The 21,895-nt window shown below is 43.4% G+C and overlaps 2 protein-coding genes and 1 pseudogene across 2 annotated transcripts in view; 1 reads left to right on the top strand and 2 right to left on the bottom strand.

Annotated features, from left to right (window-relative positions):
* LOC102528539 (olfactory receptor 2F2-like) overlaps window positions 1-21,895 on the bottom strand; it is a 309,986-nt pseudogene that overhangs the window by 22,642 nt on the left and 265,449 nt on the right.
* Window positions 1-21,895, bottom strand: part of KEL (Kell metallo-endopeptidase (Kell blood group)) — a 193,693-nt gene that overhangs the window by 94,850 nt on the left and 76,948 nt on the right. The window lies entirely within an intron of this gene.
* On the top strand, window positions 13,329-18,092 carry LOC102532788 (prolactin-inducible protein homolog). Its single transcript, XM_015244222.3, has 4 exons — window positions 13,329-13,458; window positions 15,354-15,459; window positions 17,417-17,531; window positions 17,855-18,092. The coding sequence occupies exons 1-4, from the start codon at window positions 13,364-13,366 to the stop codon at window positions 17,977-17,979; spliced, it is 441 nt and encodes a 146-aa protein (XP_015099708.1). The 5' UTR covers window positions 13,329-13,363; the 3' UTR covers window positions 17,980-18,092.

Below are 21,895 nucleotides of genomic sequence, written 5' to 3'. Positions count from 1 at the left end.
AATGACTGACTGATCCATCTTTCTACACAAAGAGGAGGCTCTGGTTTTCCTTCCAGGTAGACTGTGGAAATGGCGTTGGCAACAAGAGGAAGAGATTATTTGAGCAGATAATGTTTGGGGTACATTGAGTTAAAGAGTTAATGACATGTCTAGATGGGATTGGAATGAGTGTCAGGAACTCAGTAATGAAGTCAGGGCTGGACATTGAGATATTTCAGCACCAAAGTAATATCTGAAGCAGGGGAAAGTTTATAAATAGAGAAGATGTCCATCAATAAAAATTTTTAAAAGTCTTTGTCTATGGAGTTGGGAGGAAAGAGACAGAAAAGAAGAGGGAGCCTTAATAATAGCGTGGTCCTTCTCATTTTGCCATGGTGTTTCATTGCGCGGGGTGGGGGGGGTTCATTTCACAGAGAGAAGGAAAGCAAATGAGTGGGGCCAGTTCTGCCGTCTGAGCTGAAAGGCCATGGCAGCAAAGGCTCTGACAGAGCGGTAAAGGGCTGTGTCCCAGAGGAAGACAGCAATTCTGGGGTGGTTATTTTAGCGCTTCCCTGGCACCATCGTATTTTTAGCCGACTGAGGTCCTTGGAAATTATCCTAAGAGCTGAAGGACATAGTGAGCCGGAAGCTGTGACAGAAGAGGGAGTGAGGTTTCCCATGGTTTGCCCTTGAGCAAGGGGTTTTCCCAGGACAAAACACTTTCAGTGCCAAAACTGAGAACATTCCGGGCAAAACAGGACGGACTGGCCACACTCAACGGGGTGGAATGACGAAACTGGGCAGAAATGCCATAGCTCTCATATCAATCATCTCTCTAAATTCTTTCAAAATGTGTCCAGGGCTGAGAAGCAGACGTTTCTAGGGAAGTGTGAGACGCTCTCTCTGTGTGCAACCAAGATGGACCGAGCTCCTGCTCACTGCCGGAAGCAGGGGTGTGTCTATCAGCAAGTTTTCGCCCATTACCCAGAGCCCCAAAGACTTAACCGGGGAAAGTGTCTGGAGTCCAGTCCCTGCAGATTCCACAAGGCAGAAGACAGGGTTGGGTGAGAGGGCGTGGGGCCTGGATCCGGGCAGTGCCAGGCTGGCAAATGGAAAGTCGGGAACAGCAATTGTTTACTGTGATTGAAGTGGTTAAAATGGCCAGAGAGGGAAGGCACGTGGATTAAATTGACCTCTGACACAAGGACATTACTTAGTGTGCAAAACCAGGAAGAACAGCCTGTCCCCTGCCCTGGAGACACGTCCCTGACAGGAGCCGCTGGGCAGATCCTGTTGATTTTTCCTGTAGGAGACTCTGTCTAAAAGGGCACCCCGAAAGGTTAAGAGGGTGTGTTGGGAACCCCTGCCAGCTGGTCTGAAGAAACTCCCAAACTACCGCCTCCTCCCATCCCTTCAGAAGCCACAGAACAAGCCTGCTTATCCTCCCGGGCTTAGCTGAGCTGCTGTGTTAGATGCGAGTCCTGAATTCTAGGAGCAGAGGTGGTCCACAAAGATTGAACCGTAATTTTTAACTGTGAGAGGAAGCACGGTGTAATGAGAGGGCGGCTTCTGCAATCAGAGAGATCCAGACATTAGATTAGTCTGGCCACTTACTACCTGTATCACCTTAGGTAAATTAACTTGCAATGCTGGTTTAATGATACATATTTCCTAGGGGGTTTTGTGAGACAAAGGTATAACGACATGAAAATGCCAAGCTCGTGCTAATACATAAGGAAGGGATCGTCCCTTTTTCCCCGACAGAATAGCCCAACTCCCTGTGTGTGTGTGTGTGTGTGTGTGTGTCTGTGTTGGGGGGTGACTCTGGGGGTGTGACTGGAGGGTATGACTGTGTGTGTGATTGTGTATATGACTGTGTGTGTCTAACTGTGGGAGTGTGGCTGTGTGTGGGTGTGTGTGGATGTGACTGTAAGTGGGACTGTGTACAAGTATGGCTGTGTGTGATTACATGTGTGTGCGTGTTGGCTGCGTGACTGCAGCTCTGTGTGTGTGTGTGTGTGCGCGTGTGCATGTGTGTGTGTGTATTTTCAGATAACCTCCTGGCTTAGAATCTTAAGAGGGAACAGAAGCCCTCTCTTCTTCCTCATTCTTTCTTAGTAGCTACCTTTAAACTGGGTGCTGTAGCTCTGAGTCCAAGGCCAGATAGGCTCTCCTCCTCCATCTCCTCCCAGACTCCCAGCTCAAAAACACACTGGCGTCTTCTACCTCGTTGTTAAAAAGGGGCTGGAACATGTCTCTTTCCCATTCCAGAGGGACATGAAGCTATCTGTACCTCTGAGATACCCTGCTCTGAAATCCTCTCTCTACCGGGTTTGGATAACGGAGGCAGAAATCACGCCCCACCCCCAGCTCAGTCCCAGAGTCTCGGTTTCCTCGATGAAAATGAGCCAGAGCCCCTCCTTCCTCCATCTGCCTCCAGCTCCGTCTCTCAGTCTTCACCTTGGTCCCCTATCTGCTCTCTGCTCCACACACAATGAACTCATCAGGAACCACGGAGGTCCCCAGGGAAAGACTCCCACAGCACATGGGAGGGCCAGCACACTTTTGGAACTGAAAGTTTGAAGAAATCCTTTAGAAATGGAAGCTTACCGCGTAGATCTAAGAAAGGGGAGGAATGCTCACACCTCCCAAAAGGAGGGGAGTCTGGAACCAGAGAGCCTCGCTCCTCCATCTTGCTCTCTGATCCCCTGGTTGCTGGGCGAGGGGGAAATGGCGAAGAGACACGACATAGAACAAGCTGCTTCACCAGTTTCTAGACAATGAAACCTCTGTTCCAAGGCTGCTGCCCCAAGATGCCTGGAAAGAGCCAGATGCTAGGAGGGAAGAGGGTAGAGGGGTGAACGTGAAACAAGTAAGGTACCTACCAAAGGTGGAGCGGTGCCTTGAACAGGATTAATGGAAGGGCAGGCCAGGCTGGGAGGGTAGGAAACATTAAGGCTTTCTTGTTTTTGCACATGACAGTCTCCCTTAGGCCTCAATTTCTTCTCACTGTTCTCTTCCTTTAGTATGAATAAATGCTTGGGAAGGCTGCTTCCCAGCCCAGAGGGATCTGAACGGCAGGGTGTACGAAGTTCTCAGCAAACACCCCCAGGAGATGCCAAAAAGCTGCGGGGTTACATGGAATTTTCAAGATTGTCTATTATTTGACAGTTGCTGTTTTATGCCTTCTGCAAAAGCATGAAATGAGAGAAAGAAATTCCTTGCCCCCTGAGACTTGTATCTTATTTGAAGGGACAAATCATAAAGAAATACACAGTAATACGCTAGGTAATAAGTGCTCCGGAGAAAAACAAAGCAAGGCAAAGGGTGAGGAGTCTGGAAGCGATCACTGAAACAAGGCTACAAAGGAAGGTCTCCCTGAAAGTGAAACATGTGAGCAGAGTGAACCAGCCATTCATACACCCAAGGGGGAGGTCACCATGCAGTGTGAAGGCCCCGAGGCAAGAGTTCACCTGGGTTTGTTTAAAGAAGAGCAAGAAGAACAAGACAAATGAAGCAGAATAAGGAAGCAAACAGTGACAGTTACTGAAATTAGAAAACTCTGTAGTGATCGGGTCTCCTAGGGCTTCCTAGGCCATGACAGGGAAGGGGAATTGAAATTTGTTCTACACGTGATGGAAAGCCACCAGGAAGAGTTTTGTTGCTATTTGTTGTTGTTGTTGTTTGAAGGGGTAGTTCAAAATCTGATTTTTTTTTTTTTTAAGGATCACACTCTAGCTGCGATCCATGGAATGGAATACATGAGGGCAAAGGCAGAAGCAAGGAGAACAATTAGAAAATATTACGGTTCTCCAGGCGACAGGGGGCTTAGGGTTTGACTAAGGTGGTGGCATTGGAGACAGCATTCTAGATTTTGTTTTTAACTGAAGTATAGTCAATTTACAATGTTGTGTAAGTTTCTGATGTACAGTATAGTGATTCAGTTATACATATATATATTCCTTTTCATATTCTTTTTCATTATAGGCCATTACAAAGTATTGAATATAGTTCCCTGTGCCATACAGTAGGACCCTGTTGTTTATCTATTTTATATATAGTAGTTAGTATCTGCAAATCCTGAACTCCCAATTTACCCCTCCCTGCCCCTTTTCCCCTCTGGTAACAATAAGTTTGTTTTCTATGTCTGTAATTCTGTCTCTGCTTTGTAAATAAGTTCATTTGTGTCCTTTTTTAAAAAAGATTCAACATATAAGTGATAACACAGATTAAGGTAGAGACCACAGAATTTACTGGTAGATTGGATTGGGTGTGGACTACAAAAGAATGCTGTCAAAGGTGACAACAAACCATGTTCAGGACATTCAGAAGCTTGGGTTGTTTGGAACACAGATTCTGTATATGGTACGTGCATCTCTCAGTCTTGCTTCCACATAGCTTACTCCAAGGTCATTAAAATCATGCAGATATCATGTCAAACAGTTTCCTTAACAAGCAATATGTATATTTGAAACAGAAGTAAAATAATCTAAATTTTAAAATGCCAAAACCCTGCATCACCACAGATTTTGATTCAGATCTCTAAGATGGGCCTCATTGTTGATTTTATATTAACTGCTCACTCAGATCTCATTTACTGGAGATTTGAGAAACTGCAGTCTACTTAATTCTAAAACTCCAACCTCATTAGAGCTTCAGCCTAAATTCGTAACTAAAAACTCTGTAAGAACCATCATCGGGGAGAATGGATTGAACCTCAGTGCAGGGTTATAATATCTTCAGGTTTGTTTTAGATCATGTAGTGAAATATCCATCTTTCTGCTTATCTTGTTAAGTTTCAGGCTTCATTCAGACTGCTACTCCTTAAGAATATGGCCCTTGACTCTATATATTTCAGGTTCTCTACATCACTGATGGTACATTAGAGTCTCCTACAGGGTTGTATACAAATATCAAACGTCATTTGATAAAATTTCTGAATCAAAATCTATGGGTATGGAGTCCAGCAATCTGTTTTATTTTTAAAGATACAATTAGCCCAACACTGGCCTACTGGCCATAGTATTCATCAGCTTCTACTCTGGGCTGCAAACAGAGTCTGCCAAACTTGGGTTCTTCTGGACCTGAGCCATTCAGATGTCTTCCTTCCTGAACCCTAAATCTTTCTAATTTGACTCCCCTCCATGATCCATTTATAATTTAACCTTCTTCTCTAGAATCACCCAACCAGGAACTTTCCAGGTTTCCATCCCTATAAAGAATGTAGCTCTAAAGTTTTTATTCTTTCATGAATATGATACCTTATATAACTCAACGTGAGGAATACAGTTTTCTCCCCTTGGGCACTAGAATATATGCATGCTTAAAAATGTGGCTATATAAGAATGTCTAGTAACATCAACTTTGAAATACTGTATCTTTTGGAGAGGATGAAAAAAACCAATTCAAGAGGAATTTGAAGATTGCCAAATAATATCAGTAAGTGTAATGGCCCAGAGAGAGGACAATGCAAAGACTATGGCATCTGGCAAGGAGCAGCATGAGGACACTTGCATCACTAAATCCTTCCAACTCTTGCATCACTAACCCAATAGGAACATCATCTGAAGGAGAGCTATCATTATTCCAAAGAGAAGCCGAGAAGATAATCATCACAAATTGAAATCCAACATTTGGCAGTTTAAACTGCTTCCTAATAACTGAAGAGGAAACAGGTGACATACTCAATCCGTGGGGTGGGATGGTACCTTGTTCTTACACAGCACCAAACATGAAGTGTCCTGAAATTTCAATGCCCCTCTGCAAGGAAATATAAATCCTTGAAGCAAAATAGTTCCTGGACTTAGTCAACAGCTGTGTGGAATGAATAAAACTGTGTGAGTCAAGCTACATTGAGAATAATGGCCTATCTTCTCCTAGAAAATCTGTAAGAAGAAATCCTGTAAATTCTAATAAAATATTCACAGAAGCACAAATTTCCACTGACATATAAGCAAGTATTCCTGATTTTGTCACCTAGGGACTTCTCCACATTATTCAGGCCTCAAAACTCCTTCCCAGATGGGATCCTGTAGTATCAACCACTATTAAATATTTGGCCACCCACTCAAATCTAAGAAAAGCTCCAAAAAACATTTTGCCATAATATCTGGTTCCAACTTGAGATAAATTCCCTGATATACTTTCTTTATGAAAATTATGGTACATCTATATAATGAAACTATGAGCTTCCATTAAAAATAGTAATAAGTACCATTTTTGAGTATTTAATATGAAAGGTAAAGAAATGGAAAAATATCCCATGCTCTTGGATTAGAAGAATTAATATTGTTAACTTGGCCATACTACTCAAGGCAAACTACAGATTTTATGTGATCCCTATCAAATTACCCATGACATTTTTTATAGAACCAGAATAAATAATCCTAAAATTTATATAGAACCATCAAAGACTCAGAATTGCCAAAGCAACCTTGAGGAAAAGGGACAAAGCTGGAGACATAACCCACCCAGACATCAGACAATACTACAAAACTACAGTAATCAAAACAGCATGGTATTGGTACAGAAATAGACAAATAGAACAATGGAACAGAATAGAGTCCAGAAATAAACCCATACAGCTACTACGGTCAACTAGTCTTCAACAAAGAAGGCAACAATATACAATGGAGAAAAGATAGTCTCTTCAGCAAGTTGTGTTGGGAAAGCTGGACAGCTTCATACAAATCAATGAAATTAGAACATCCCTTCACACCATTCACAAAAATACACTCAAAATGGTTTAAAGACCTAAGCATAAGACATGACACCACAAAACTCCTAGAAGAGAAAACAGGCAAAGCACTTTCTCATGTAAATCATAGCAATATTTTCTTAGATTAGTCCCCCACGGCAAAAGAAATAAAAGAAAAAAAAATGAGACCTAATCAAATTTAAAAGCTTTTTCACAACAAAGGAAACCATAAGCAAAATGAAAAGACAACCTACAGAATGGGAGAAATATTTGCAAATGATGTAACTGACAGAGGGTTAATTTCCAAAATATACAAACAGCTTATACAATTCAGTATCAAAAAAACTCAATCAAAAAATGGTCAGGAGACCTAAATAGATATTTCTCCAAAGAAGACACATAGATGGCCAACAGTCACATGAAAAGATGCTCAACATCACTAATATTAGAGAAATGCAAATCAAAACTACAGAGAACACCTCACACCAGTCAGAAAGGCTATCATCAAAGAGCCTACAAATAATAAATGCTGGAGAGGATGTGGAAAAAAGAGAACCCTCCTAAACTGTTGTTGGGAATGTAAATTGGTACAGCCACTATGGAAAACAGTATGGAGATTTCTTAAAAAAACCAAAAATAGACATACCATATGATCCAGCAATCCCACTCCTGGGCATATATCTGGAAAAGATGAAAACTCTAATATGAAAAGATACACTCACTCCAATGTTCACAGCAGCACTATTTACAACAGCCAAGCCATGGAACCAACCTAAGTGGCCATTAACAGATGACTGGATAAAAAAGATGTGGTGTATATCTACAATGGAATATTGCTCAGCCATAGATAAGAATGAAATAATGCCATCTGCAGCAACATGGATGAACCCAGAGATTGTCATATTAAGTGAAGTAAGTCAGACAAAGGCAAATATTATATGATATCACTTATATGTGGAATCATTAAAAAATGATACAAAATGAAATTATTTACAAACTAGAAACAGACTCAGACATATGAAACAAATTTATGGTTACCAAAGGAGAAAGGGGCAGGGGGAGGGATAAATTAGGAGTTTGGGATTAACAGATACACACTACTATATAAATAAACAACATATCTATAAATAGATAAACAACAAGCACCTACTGTATACCACAGGGAACCATATTCAATATCTTGTAATAACCTATGATGGAAAAGAATCTGAAATATACATAATATACATATACATATATATATCTGACTTGTATGCCTAAAATTAACACTTATACACCTGAAACTAACACAATATTGGAAACCAACTATACTTCAATAAAAATTAAATAAACACATAAATAAAAAATTTTTAAAAGATGATAGAGTTTTTAATAATATAGTCCATACTCCTGCCCTCTCTCACCTCTTGATAGGTTTTAAGGCAGTTAGCATTACTGTTGCTAAAACACAGACAGACAGACAGACAGACACACACACACACACACACACTCTTATCTCAGGCTGGTTTTGATTCACAGTGCAACATTTCAAAATGCAGCCTCCTCTGGTAATTAATTAATTAATCATCCTCAGTATGAGTTAAACGTTCTTTGTGCAAGTTCTATAGTACTTGTGCTTTTATTAATTAGAAGGCAATATAATCATTATGAAATCAGCTCTGGGTTTGCTTCTGTCTTGGTTTGAATATCACCTTTTTTATTTGTTGGGTGTGTGACTTGAACAAGTTATTGAAACTCTGTTGAGTTTCCTTTCCTCAACTGTAATGTTGTTACACTAAGAGACAGTAAATGTGCTTAAGGACTTAGACTCTGGTATCAGACAACATAATTCTGAACCCCCATGCTGTCAGTTACTAACTCTGCAACCTTGAGCAAGTTACTTTGTTTCTCTAGACCTCAAACTCCTCATCCATGAAATGGGGATAATACTTAAATTATATGATTGTTTAAGGAATAGGTGAATTAATTACGTTCAGCACTTAGAATAGAGTCTGACAGGAAATGCTCAGTAAGTATTTGTTCTTCCTGTTGTTTTTGGTATTTGAAAAAGCTATGCACAGTAATTCCAGGGTATGTGATTCTCATGAGAAAGGAGACAAAGAGAACTGAACTCTACTTCCGAGGTCTTTCACAGTGGGAGGGAGGCTCGTACGTCCAAGTGCTCGGTGTACAAAAAGGCGATAAAAACAAGGGAGCACCATGGTGGGGGGCACACAACACAGGTGAGGAACAAGGGGAAATCTCTAGAAACCATCAATAAGAGAGAAATGTGGGGATGGAGGAAGACATTAAGAAAGGAGCCCGTGGAATACAATGTATAGAAATTCTCCATCCCCCCTAAGAGAATAACTGCAGTCAAGATCTATGATATTTTTTAAAACTTTTTAATCAAATTCGTAGTTCATTGTTCTCAGGTATGTTGTGTTTGGATGCTTTTGAAAATGTATGGACAGACAGAAATAGGTCCCAAGGCTGCTGGCAACATTTAACCCTGCAAAATACTCAGTAGTCCTCAATAAACAGAAACAATTATGACAATGCCAATCACGGCCCATTAAATGTGTTGTTTTGACTGCCTCCCCATTATACTCTGTCCTGCCCATCTCTGCACGCCCAGAACCTAAACCCCTCTGTGATGATAGGTGCTTAATCCATATTTGTCCAATGGATTATCTGAAGGATTAGGGGGATGATGGGTAGACAGATGGACAAGATGAATGCTGAGATTGTTCACCTTTGTGGGGAAACACCCTAGAATGATCCGTCAGAGAAGGCAAAACGTATGCGATGGTGGGTCTGCATCTCCCCTCTCTGGGCCCCCCCGTTAGTATCTGGGAGGCCTCACTGGGGCCTTGGACTCACCAATAGGCAGTAGAATCATTAAAAGCCCAGGTTTTAGAAACAGATGGCCTGTGTTCAAATTCTGGCTCCACCCAAAGCTGATCTCACAACAAAGTTAACGATGTGAAGACTCGGGACCCCTCACTGACAGCCTCTTCCAAGGGCCTGCATTTCCTACTGGCAAGTTTGTATTCTGTTCCTGAAAGAGGTTCTCAATATTGCAAAGCAAAGCTTTCAGAGTCCAGACAATCTGGATCTAAATTTGGCTCCACCAGCTGCTGGCTGTGTGACTTGGGCTCCATTTATTTATCTGCTATTTGTAAAATGGGATAAAACTAGAAACTTCATGGGGTTGTTGTGACAATTAAGTGGGTTAATATATGTGAGCTATTTAGCACAATGCCATGCACATAGTATGTGCTCGATGTGTGCTGACTTCTATAACCCCCTTTTTTGGTCACCCCTTAACTTCCTTTTTCATGAATCCTGTCAGGCCCTGGGTTACCTTTCTCTTTGCAAATTTAGCCTGTGGCAAGCTTCTCCCTAGTCCTTAATCCTTTCCCGGTGCACCTGCGCACATCTGCTACCAGCCTCCTGAGTTGTTTACAATCTGGTTTTATTGACCTCTATCCGGTTTCTTAAACCCACTAGACTTGGTCATTACTTAAAGGACATGACAATTTTGGTTTCATTTTTTCCCCTTTAGGAGCCATCTGCTAGATTGGTTTTCTAAGCAAGAACATGAGGACGAAGATAATGTATCCTCAAATTTTTGTCATAAATAACATTTGGAAAACACTCATACATACCATCTGCAGAACTGTGGTAGCTACTTAGATTCTATCTTGCCCATGAAATATTGATCTTTTCAGTTATTTTCAGCCCCATGAATACTAATACCTCTGTGTCAACTGTGGACCAGAGTTGGGACATACGGACTTTTGCCTGACGTATTTGCCCAGTTCCTGATTTTAAGCTAAATCCAGTGAAAATGTATAAGGTAACACCCTGCTGCAAGGTTTGCCTGGTATTGTTCATCTCTGCCCTGATTTTCCATGCAGTTTGGGTGCTGAGAAAATGAGATTGTGATGATTAACTGGCTTAATGGTTCTCAAACCACATCACTTTCTAAGATAAATATACATTGTTGTTTAAGTCAGAATTACTAACCAATTGTCTGTAAACATTCAAATCAGGCTAGCATAGCCAGGAGCCCTGTAATCAAACATACATGATGGAGTGAAAGGCAGATTATGGTCATTCACACTGGCCCTTAAGCCATCCTCACCATGTTCCATTATTCCGTGGCCATCATTTTTCATGACATCTTTGACCAAGATGTGACTATCACTTAAAAAAAATTTTTTTAATGAAAATAGAGGTAAATATCATTATGCAGTACCTTTCAAAATTATGTTCAATAGGCAATAATCTGTCTTATATCTCAGGACTTCACCACATATTAAAGTGACACTGAAACATCCTGAAGCCCAGCAAAATGGCACTGAGAATTCAGCACGATGTGCCTACACAGGGTATCTTCTCTGCTCCTCGTCTGCCCTTCCCATGTGAACTGTCTCCTGTGTCATGGGTTTAAAACCTGCTTTCACCCCAAGGTTTCAAATATACTTTCAACCAGTATGAATTCCGACCCTCTCAACACGTATTGTTCCTTTCCAAGCACCAGCTGTATTAGGGTTCTCAAAAGAGAAACAGAACCAATCAGGTGTGTATATATACATATAAAGAGAGAGATTTCTTAAGGAATTGACTCATGTAATTGTAGAGACTGACCAGCTCAAAAGTTGCAGGGCAGTCCAGCACACTGAAGACCCAGGGAAGAGTTCGTGTTGCAGATCAGGTCTGAAGGCATTCTGGAGGCAGTTTCCTCTTCCTTGTGGGACAGCAGTCCTTTCTCTTAAGGCTTTCAACTGATTGGATGAGACCCACCCACAATATGGAGGGTAATCAGCTTTACTCAATGTCTATTGATTTAAAAATACCTTCATAGTGACATCTAGACTGGCATTTAACTGAAAACTAGGTTTAGCCAGGTTGACATACAAAAATAAACCACTGAACTAGCCATGACCTGCATAGGATATAAGATTTGTCATGTGCACTGAAGGTTCTAAATATTGTAGTTTCCTGTTGGTCTATGGGAAGGAGAATGTAGATTCAATAATTTCTCTCAACCCACGGTCAGCTGCCCCTTTTGGAGCACTGCCTTGTTGGGAGTATGGCAGAGGTTAAGTCCTCAAGGATGGAACAGCGCCTTCAAAGGGAATTAAACCTCAGGAAAGGGCTCCTCCTGGATTTTCCCACATGGACACTTCCTGGATTCTTTTGCCTTACTTCTTCATTGATCTCAGCTAGTATGTCCGTCTGAAGGAAATTATCAAGTAAGGAGCGAGTGTGAAGAAAATTACAATGTTGGAGAGCATCTATAAAGGAGGTCCACTGTGGCCAGGGTGAAGTGGAATGAAGCATTGTATTTGAGTACATAGAACGGAAATAAGAAAATATGGGATCACATGGGATCACAATAATAGCTGAAATCCTAAGTGAGGAATAGCATAAACAATGTCAAGTTCACAGGAATGAGTAGGGAAATACAGGAGTAGAATGAGCAGGCAGAGTAATTTATAAGGATACATTCAGAAACAGAGGCATATATTTAGACTTTAACTTGAAATCTGGCTGTAGAAATACACATAGGTAACTCCCAGAACCCTGATTTTCACTTTCATGCCAGAGAGAATCTTCCTGCGTTGCCATCTGTCACACAAAGGATAGGAACAAATTCCACAGTGTCATATATCATAGGTTAAAGAATAGATTTAATTGAATACAGAAAAGTATAACAATGCCAGTGTCAGCAAGAGCCAGTCTCCCTCTCATCCACAGGAAGAGAATCCTCTCATTCCAAGGCTAGAGAAAGCTCCTGGATACTGTTTGGGTTCTGTTCTAATGGAGACAATCCTTCCCATTGCGGGTCTTCCTATGCACCTTGTGCTGTAAGACAAGTACAAGAAAGCGGCTATATGACATAAGCAGAATCTTTGGTGCCAAGGTGTCTGATTTGGGAATGCCAGCTATTTAGAGGAATTGTCTAGGGTTAGAATATTGCCCTGCACTGGGGACTCTGAGGAAGCTGGGGATCTTGGGCATCTGTAGGTCACTGTCATTACCCCTGAAGTTAAGAAGGACTCAACAATCACAAACATCTTCATGTCACCCAGTACTATGGCCTCACTCTTCCATCATTCAGAGCAGCCCGTCTCTAGTTCTGCCCCCAGATGATTGGTGGTGGCCCTTGGGGAAGCCCTGATCACCCTAGCTCTCTAAGAAATCATTTGAACAATGTGTCTTCTTGAATTTACTGTAAGGAGATCAAGCAAACTTGTCCTAGAGCTGTGACCTCAAGTGTGCTACCACAGCTGGTTCTTTGGCTCCAAAGAAGGGATCAGTGACTGAAGCTAAGGCTACATATAGCAGGATAGACAGGCATATAATGATGAGGAGGAAAAACATTTCTGTAAACTAGGGAAGAGCTGGTATATCTTTTGAGGTCCTGGCCATTCTGAGAAACTCCTATACTGACAAAATGAGGAGGGCTAACCTAACTCCTCTCTCAGACTAACACCCTAGCTGAATGTTTACTTTTTCCATAGGAAAACAAACTTTAGCTCAACAAGGAAAGACCGAGTGGAAAGGGTAATTGCGTGACTGACAACATGGATCTGCTTGGCAGCTCTCCCACTTCCTTGATCTGAGTATAAAGAGTGTGCTAAGCACCTAGGATCCGACTTCCCTAGGACACCGTCACATTCTGCTTCCTCCAGCATGCGCTGTCTCCATCTCCTGCTCAGGGTCAGCCCTGCTGCCCTGCTCCTGATTCTCTGCCTGCAGCTGGGGACCAATGAAGCTCAGGAAGACACGTGAGCCAAGCCTTTCTTTTCACAAAAAAAAAAACCTTTCAAGGAGGGCTCCTCTCCTAGCCTAGAAATCTGCCTATTTCTTCTTGAAAACTTTAGCTTCCCAGAACTCTAGTCCCAGGAGCTGTCATGAACCCCATGCTGAGTCCTACTTCTCTCCTCTTAGGGAGCACCATCAATGCCCCTCATACTTCTACTGGGTGCCTCTCCATTGCCCATGGAAATAAGGCTCCCAGTGTACATATAGGCTGTGATTAACAATTAGTCTTGCTCTAAAGCTTTGATCCACATTCTGTACATAATCAACACCTTTGTTAGACTTCTGCTCTGTAAACTTCACCTTCTCACACCTTTCCCTCAAGAACAGAAGGTTAGCAGGTCTGTGAGTTTAAACAATAGCTTTGGCAGGACTCAGTGAAGGATTAGAGGCCATGGTCACTGATCCTTGGCCCCATGGTCTGAGGTTGAGCTAATCCAGCAGCTTAGACATCCTTCCTATTCTGCAGCCCAAAGATGAAGCCAAGGACCACTTGCCCCTACAAACACTGGGACCTGGGAGCACAGGTTCAGAAGCTAGCTCATCAAGGGTACATGTTTGACAAAAGCAGGAAAACTGAGGAAAGCAAAATGAAGTAGGAAGGAAGCCAGAGGGAGGAGCAGGACCACTGAGGGAGTTTCCTCTATAGGAACAGGGTTTGGAATGCTGGGTTTCTGGATTGTGATTCTGGTGGTACTCCCTTGTAGGGAGACCAGATATCCTGTCCTGGAAGAAACCATCCAGGGTTTTGACAAGCTGGTATAACTGAGACAGGTGACCCAAGAAACACTGAGTTGGGACAGGTTCGGATACAGATATCACTCTACTTAGCCCTGAAGGGCAGCAAGTTGTTGAAATAAACTGTGCTAATTAGGGTGACCAGCTACCCCAATTTATCATGGAATTTCTTGGTTTTAACATTGAAAGCCCCTCATCCCAGGAAGCTCCTCACTTCTGGGCAAACTGGGATGATCAGTCACTCCAGCTAAACTGGTCATCCCATCAGTCCCAAACGCATTTACATATGGGATGAATTTCGAAGGCACTTACATCTTCACATCCCTTCCCTGTGCACTGAGCACCACAGCAGCTGGCACAAGAGATGGAATCGCTCTGAAATCTCAGGTGCTTTAAGCACTAGAAGTTAAGAAACGGAGTTCCCCCCTTGTCCCAGCCAAAAGAGTTTTGCCAGGAGGTCCTGGGGAAGAGAAAACTACTCCCCTGGTCCTAAACCCAGTCTTCAATGAAGAGAAATATTTGGCTCTGCTCTTTGCCTCCATTGCCTTTTCCTACCAAACTGTGATGTGCGGCCTGAATGGAGAGTGGTATCTGAAGTTCTCAAATGTGGCCATGTGTCCAAATCCCCACAGGGTTAAAGAAATACAAATTCCTAGGCCTCACCAGGAACCAAAGGAGGAGGACCTTCAAGAATGGTCCTAGGACTCCTCCAGTCCACTGAGATGTTTATGGTTTAATGTGATTCTGTTGATATGAAATTTTCTACTAATGATGACTTGAGCCCTCCCACTCAGTGGACAATCAGCAGAACCTGTAAGGTTTTATTAGGAAATGATGTATGGTATTGTACTTTTCTTCTCTTTCTTTATTTTTTATCAATGGAAGGAAAGAAAATGCTCAGTTTTAAATAAAGAATCCAAGTTGCTTTACTAAGCAAAACGAATCTGTACCGAAGTACCTAAAATCAAAAGTTCAGGAGATTCTGATGCTCAGTAGCTGATTCGCCTCCCATCCTCTTCTTCCCCATCCACCCCCTGTGCTCCCTCTACCCTGCTCATTGCCACCCCTCTGTCCTGTGAACTGATCTCTGATCTTCGCCCTGCTTCTCTCTTCCCAAAACCAGTCGAAAGGCGATAATAATGGGTGTGGAGCTGCCCCAAAAGGCAACGGCAAATGAAGAGGTCACTGTGATTCTTAGAGCTGCCACACAATTCAGAGAATGTATGGTGGTAAGTAGAGGCCTGGGAGACCCAAACTTGAGAGAAATCTGACTCCTTAATTACGAGTACAGTGAGGTAGACCTCTCACTTTAACACTGTGTATTACAATTAACAGTTCAGTGAATCCCAATCCTCATATTCCCAATTCTCACATGTGCCCCTGGAGCCTCAGGAGGATCGTGGGAGCTCAGGGCTGACTACTATTCTCATTTTACAGATGAAGGAACCCTGATCCAGAGAAGTGTCGGAGGGAGGAGAAGGAAGGATGGGTAATGAGAAAAGCACAGTTAAGAAGGAGAAGAGAGAAAAAGTGTAAGAGCTGGGGCAGGATTTGTAAGACTTCCTCCAGGGTACTGGGGACAAGTGTTTGAGGTGAAGGGAGAAGTGTTCTCAGAATGAAAAACTGCCACCCTCTCCAGCAGGTGGAGGCAGGTGGGGAGAAGAGATACGGGCAGACCATGAAACTCCTCTTCAGGAAGCTCCCAGCAGTGCTGGCTCTTACCTGACTCATCCTCTGCTTTTTGGCTCTGTCATCAGAAGTTGACCCTTGTTCCAGCCTCCCCTCTCTGATAAGGAAACGACACTCTCCTCCTCCCTTTCTTCCAGTTCAGCAGTTGTGGGAGGGAGGCCCAACCCTGACCTAGATCAGATTTTAAATAATAATGTACGTAAGACTCGCTCTTGTCTGATTGCTCTGGGCCACGTGGAAAGGGACCCGTGCGGACTGAACCCACAGAAACTCTCCCCCCGGGAAGAGTGTGTCCTTCTGCACATCTCAGATATTGTCCCAGACACATGACCTGCCCCTTGTTGGCCACCCCTGTTCCAGGGCCAAGACCCACGCATCTCTCCCACCTCCTCTTCCTACAGCATGAGTTTCCTAATTTAAATGATATTTAAAGACAACGACTAAACAAAAAACAAAATTGGAAGCATGAGGATTGCTATTCATTAAACTACGTTCTAGAAATGGCCCCACACCTGTAAGAGGAAAATTTCTGATCACTGAGCAAAGAATAACACAGCTGCTTTGTCAAGGTTTTCTGTTTACAGTCCAAGAATATGAACTATGTATGTTAATTTGGGGTGGGAGGGAGAATCACAATTTTTCAGTTTTGTGTTTTGTTTATCATAACCACAGATGAAAAAAGGAATCAGAACGTGGGCATAAAAGTTTTGTGATAATGGTGTGTATATGTCCATGAATGACTGAAAAATTGTGCTGAACATGCTGAACACTGGAATTTGACACAACACTGTAAAATGATTATGAATCAATAAAAAAATGTAAAAAAAAAAGTTTTGTGATAATGGTAGTTTCTGGTGGTGATAGATAACGAAAGCCTATTTTCACCCCCTAGAAAGTGACAGGTGTAAAAAAATGTGTTGAATCAACAAAGCAACATGAGATGTAATTCTCTGCTGCTGTGATTAATAAGACTATGTTTTAAGAACAATGCTAGTACAATAAAATAAAGAGATCTTTTTAAAATCTACCTACTAATTACCAAAAATCACCAAGGTTGAGAGGAGCTCAGCCGGGGTTTGGTCACAGTCTGGCAATAAGGCCTGGCATTGTCTTCCACACCCAAGCAGCCAGGCTGTGATCACAGGCCAGTTCCTCAAAGCCCCGGCTGGGGAACCAAGGCGGTCTGCTCCCCGGCTCCCCAGATGAACCCCCACCCCGGGATGAGCTCCCAGGGCCCTGTGACCTCTTCCCTCCCAAGCCCCAGACCCACCCTGCTACAGCAGGAATTCGAGGACACGATGACAGAAAATTTCTGACCTAGACCTAAGCTCCTGAAATGATACTCCCGAAGAGGACCCCCTTTGTCTCTGGCCCACCTCCATCCCCGCTTTTCACCCACTAAGGAGGTCTCCTCCTCCTCCTCCTCCTCCACCCTTTCTTGTCTTTCTCTCCCTTCTCCATCCCCGGTCTAACACTGGATCCTCCCCCCCTCCCCAGATTAAATCTTACCTCAAAAGCAACGTTTCGATTGAAGGTGCTTTTAACTATCAATACACCAGCTGCCTCTGTGAAGATTATCCAAGAACCTTCTACTGGGACTTTCAAGCCAACAGTAAGTATAGGAGTCATCCAAAGGAAGAACTATCAACCAGGGAGGGAAAACAGAAAGAAATGTGGCTCCAGATCTGAATCAGAAGCTCAGGGTGGATGAGCAGAGGGGGAGGGAGGGAAGCAGAGGTGGAGCGAGCACAGGGACTATGCCCAGGTTCAAAACGTGAGGGGTTTGTGAGGAAAGCTACTAACGGAGGTATATTTGCAAATGATTTGGGGAAACTGAACCTCAGTGGGGAGGTGCCCGATTGTAGTAGAAAAGTTAGGGAATTGGGAGTTAGGGTGTTACCACAGATGATCTTTGTCCTTCCTTGTCTCTTTCAGGCACCGCAAAAATAACAACAGTGATCGATGTTGTTCGAGTACTGAATATCTGCCCCGAGGATAAGGCGGTGATACCCATTGAAGCAAACCGCTTTTCTGTCACTAAGACCTTGACCATTGGCTGATTTTAGTGGAAGTCTTTGTCTCTCGGCATCCACCCCTGCCCCAGGTGGTTTCCTCCAAGGAAAGTTGGCTGGGGTATCTGCTATGGTCTGTAAAATAAAGTTCTCATCAGCTTCTCTGTGTTCTGCTATGTCTTCCCTCCAAAATCTAACCCAGAGGAGCCTCAGAATAGCCAGAATCTTTAGAACTTTGTTCTTCCAGAGGGCCTTTGCTCAGTTTATGGGTTCTCACTGTCCATAAGGAGGGAGAGAAGAAGAAACAGAGAAGAGAGGGGTCACTCTCCCAGACAGGGTGGCCCTAAAATTCACAGCAATCGAGGGGCAGAGCCTGTATAGCACCCAAGGTTCCCAACTCCCTGGTCCTCCAGATCCCAGGAGATGGGAGTCACCCTGCGCACAGCAGAGTCAGGGGCCGAGTCTGAGTCCGAGGGTCCCCGGAATAAACAACAGTATTCTATTCTATTCAGTTGCTTCTTTTCAACCAGTGAAAAATGACAGACTAAGTGATGTTTGGGCACATTGTGCTGCGTGGGAGGCATAAGAAGCTGAAAAGCAGAAGCGGCCCAGAGGGGCTCCACCAAAGAGAGCCAGAGAGCGCTTCCTGAGACAAGGGGCACAAAGTGGGCAGAGGGCATTTGGGCAGATAGAATTGCAGCTGCCAAGAGCCCAAACCATGAAACAGCAACACAAGTTCAGGGCAGGTAAGCACTCTGATATTGGGCAGGATTCAGGGCAAGCCAGGAAGGCTGGAAAGGATGCTGACAAGGAGACAGGAACAAAATCAGTGTCTCCGGACAAGAATGTAGGACCATATCCTCTGATCCTAAATGGGTATCCAAATCCAGAGCAGGGAAACACAATCATTGAGAAGGATCACTTGATACATTAATTCGAGCAGTAGCCATGATTCAATGATTATATGCTTAACGTGTGCGAAAAATGAGCTAAATATTTTAATTTACGTGCTTTATCACATGCTCTATTAAAAACAACCACAAGTCATACACACACACACACACACACATATATGAATATTAGTCATGAGAAAGAAGGAAATTCTGCCATTTGCAACAACAAAGAAGAAACCTGAAGGCAATATACTAAGTGAAATAAGTCAGACAGAGAAAGAAAGATATCACATCTCATTTATATGTAAAATGTGAAAAAGATGAACTCAGGGAGCGGGACAGATGGCAGGGTGGGAAGGTCCTGGGCTGGCTCCTCCCAGGGACACACCAAAATTACTACATATAAAGAAACTATCTCTGAGAACGACCTGAAGACTAGCAGAAAAGATTTTCCACAACTAAAGATAAAAGGGAAAAGCCGCATTGAGATGGATAGGAGGGGCGGAGATGCAGTCTGGCTGGGACCCACTCCCCCAACCCTGCGGACCTGTAGGTGGAAAGGCTATCACAGTCTGGGAGGTCTTACCCATGGAGCGAGAGCTTCAAACACCACATCAGGCTCCCCAGCACAGGGGACCTGCGCCAGGAAGATAAGCTCCCCTAACATCTGGCTTTGAAACCAGTTGTGCTGATGCCTGGGAGAGACAGAGGGCTGTGGGAAACTGAGAATCTGCTCTTAAAGGGCACCTGCCAAAACTCACTCCCCTGCAAGTCCCAGTGCAGAAGCGGCGGCTTGAAAAGCTCCTGGGTTGTACCTGAAGGAGATTCCTTGACTAATTTTAAGGCATGTGCCAGAGCAGCGGAGATCCGCTAGAACTTTCTTAGGGTCCAGAGAAGCTGGCAGGCACCACTTTGATAGTCTTTTTGTTTGTGTTTGTGTTTTGTACCTCACACTCTACCTGGCCGGCCCAGCACTGATGGCACATTTCTGACTCTTGCCATCTAACTTACTAGCACTGCTTTGCCCCACCCTGGGCTCACCAGCGGACTCAGCACAGCTGGCACTCCTCCAGAGCAGCCCTCCAACCCCCCAGTCCCAGCCAGCATCTTCAGCCAGCAGCAGAGCCCCTCCAAGGTAACCCCTGCAAGACCTGGCAGCCACTTCAGACCTGCACCAGAGCCCCTTCAAAGCAGCTGGCCACCCTGACAGTTCCAGCAGGCACCCTCAGCCAATGCTGGTGGAGACCCTCCAAAGCAGGCCTGTGCCCCACCAATCCCAGAAAGCATCCTTGGCCAGCACCAGAGCCCCTCCAAAGTGACGCCCTGCCCCTCCAGCACAGACGGGTACCCTCAGCTGGCACCAGAGGTCCTCTAAGGCAGTCATCCATCCCACCATACTCAGCAGACACCCTCAGTTAACAACAGAGCCCCTACAAAGTGGCCCCCTGGTCTGCCAATCTTGACAGGCATTCTCTGTTGGCACCAGCATCTCCCCAAAGCAGCCCACAACAGTTGCTGCCAAGCCTTGTAGCCAGCTACACCAGGGGCCAGCCCTGCAGACCCGCACACCTGAATAAAGCACAGCTCAGTCACAGCAGGAAGGCACACACAGCCCACACGGGGGATGCTCCTAGAGTGGTGCCTGGCTCTGGTGACCAGGGGGACACTGTGCTACTGAGCCTCAAAGGACACTTTTCTACACAAAGCCACTCTTTCAAGACTAAGAGTTGTAGCTGATCGCCTAACACATAGGAACAAACACAGAGAGTTAGGCAAAATGAGGAGACAAAGGAATATATTCCAAACAAAAGAACAGGACAAAACCTCAGGAAAAGAACAAAACTAAACAAAGATGATTCAACTTCCAGGTAAAGAATTCAAAGTAATGGTCATAAATTTGCTCATTCACCAAACTTAGAAGAATAAAGTGAGAAGTTCAACAAAGAGATAGAAAATATAAAAAAGAACCAATCAGAGCTGAAGAATATAACAACAGAAATAAACACACTACAGGGAATCAATGGCAGATTAGATGATGCAGAAGGGATTAGTAACCTGGAAGACAGACTAGTGGAAATCCCTCAATCAGAAGAGCAAAAAGAAAAAAAAAAACAAAAATGAAGACAGTTTAAGGGACTTCTGGGACAACCTCAAATGTACTAACATTTTCCTTACAGGGGGTCCCAGAAAGAGAAGAGAGCTGAGAAAGGGACAGAAGACCTATTTGAAAGAAGAATGGCTAAAAACTTCTCTAACCTGGCAAAGGAAACAGATATTCAAACATTCAAATCCAGGAAACAGAGTATCCCAAACAAGATGAGCCCAAAGAAGTCCACACTAAGGCACATTGTAATTAAAATGTCAAACGTTAGAGAGAGAATCTTAAAAGCAGTAAGAGAAAAACAAACAGTTACATAGCGAGGAATTCCCGTAAGACTAGCAGCTGACTTTCCAATAGAAACTTTACAGAACAGACAGGGAGTGTTATGACATATTCAAAGTACTGAAAGGAAAAACTTAGAACCAAGAATACTCTGTCTGGCAAGGTTATCATTCAGAACTGAAGGAAAAATAAAGTTTCCCAGACAAGCCAAATATATTCCAAGCAATGTTCTAGGTGAGAAAAGTCAATATGCTATTAATCTGTACCCTAAATGATTATCCTCAGGTGACTCTCATTGAAAATTATCATTATTTTCAGAGCAGATCTTGGATCTATATTCCTAAGATGTTAGGAATACATCTAATTTCTGACCAAGTATAGCCACATTACTGTGGCAGTTGTTCAAAATAATGCTAACCCAATCAGTCCGTTGCTTCCCAACAACTGCAGTAATCTGAGGCTGTTAATTTAAAGAAAAGGAAAGCAAACTGTAATACCAGTCATTTAAAAAAATGATTTGGTGGTTGGACTCTTTGGCTAATCCTATGCGTCACTATCATTTGTATCGATCATCTATGCAAACATGACAAGGTTCTGGCTCATTCACTGTCTAATTGTATTTAATTATGTATAATCTTGGAGATGGAACCATCTTTTTAGTCTTGCTTCCCATGCCATAAGAAATAAT

The sequence above is a fragment of the Vicugna pacos genome, chromosome 7, assembly GCF_048564905.1.
Source record: "Vicugna pacos chromosome 7, VicPac4, whole genome shotgun sequence".
NCBI classification, from domain to species: Eukaryota; Metazoa; Chordata; class Mammalia; order Artiodactyla; family Camelidae; genus Vicugna; species Vicugna pacos.
Note: the sequence above shows the minus strand (reverse complement) of the source record. Positions and strands in the feature narration are given on the sequence as shown.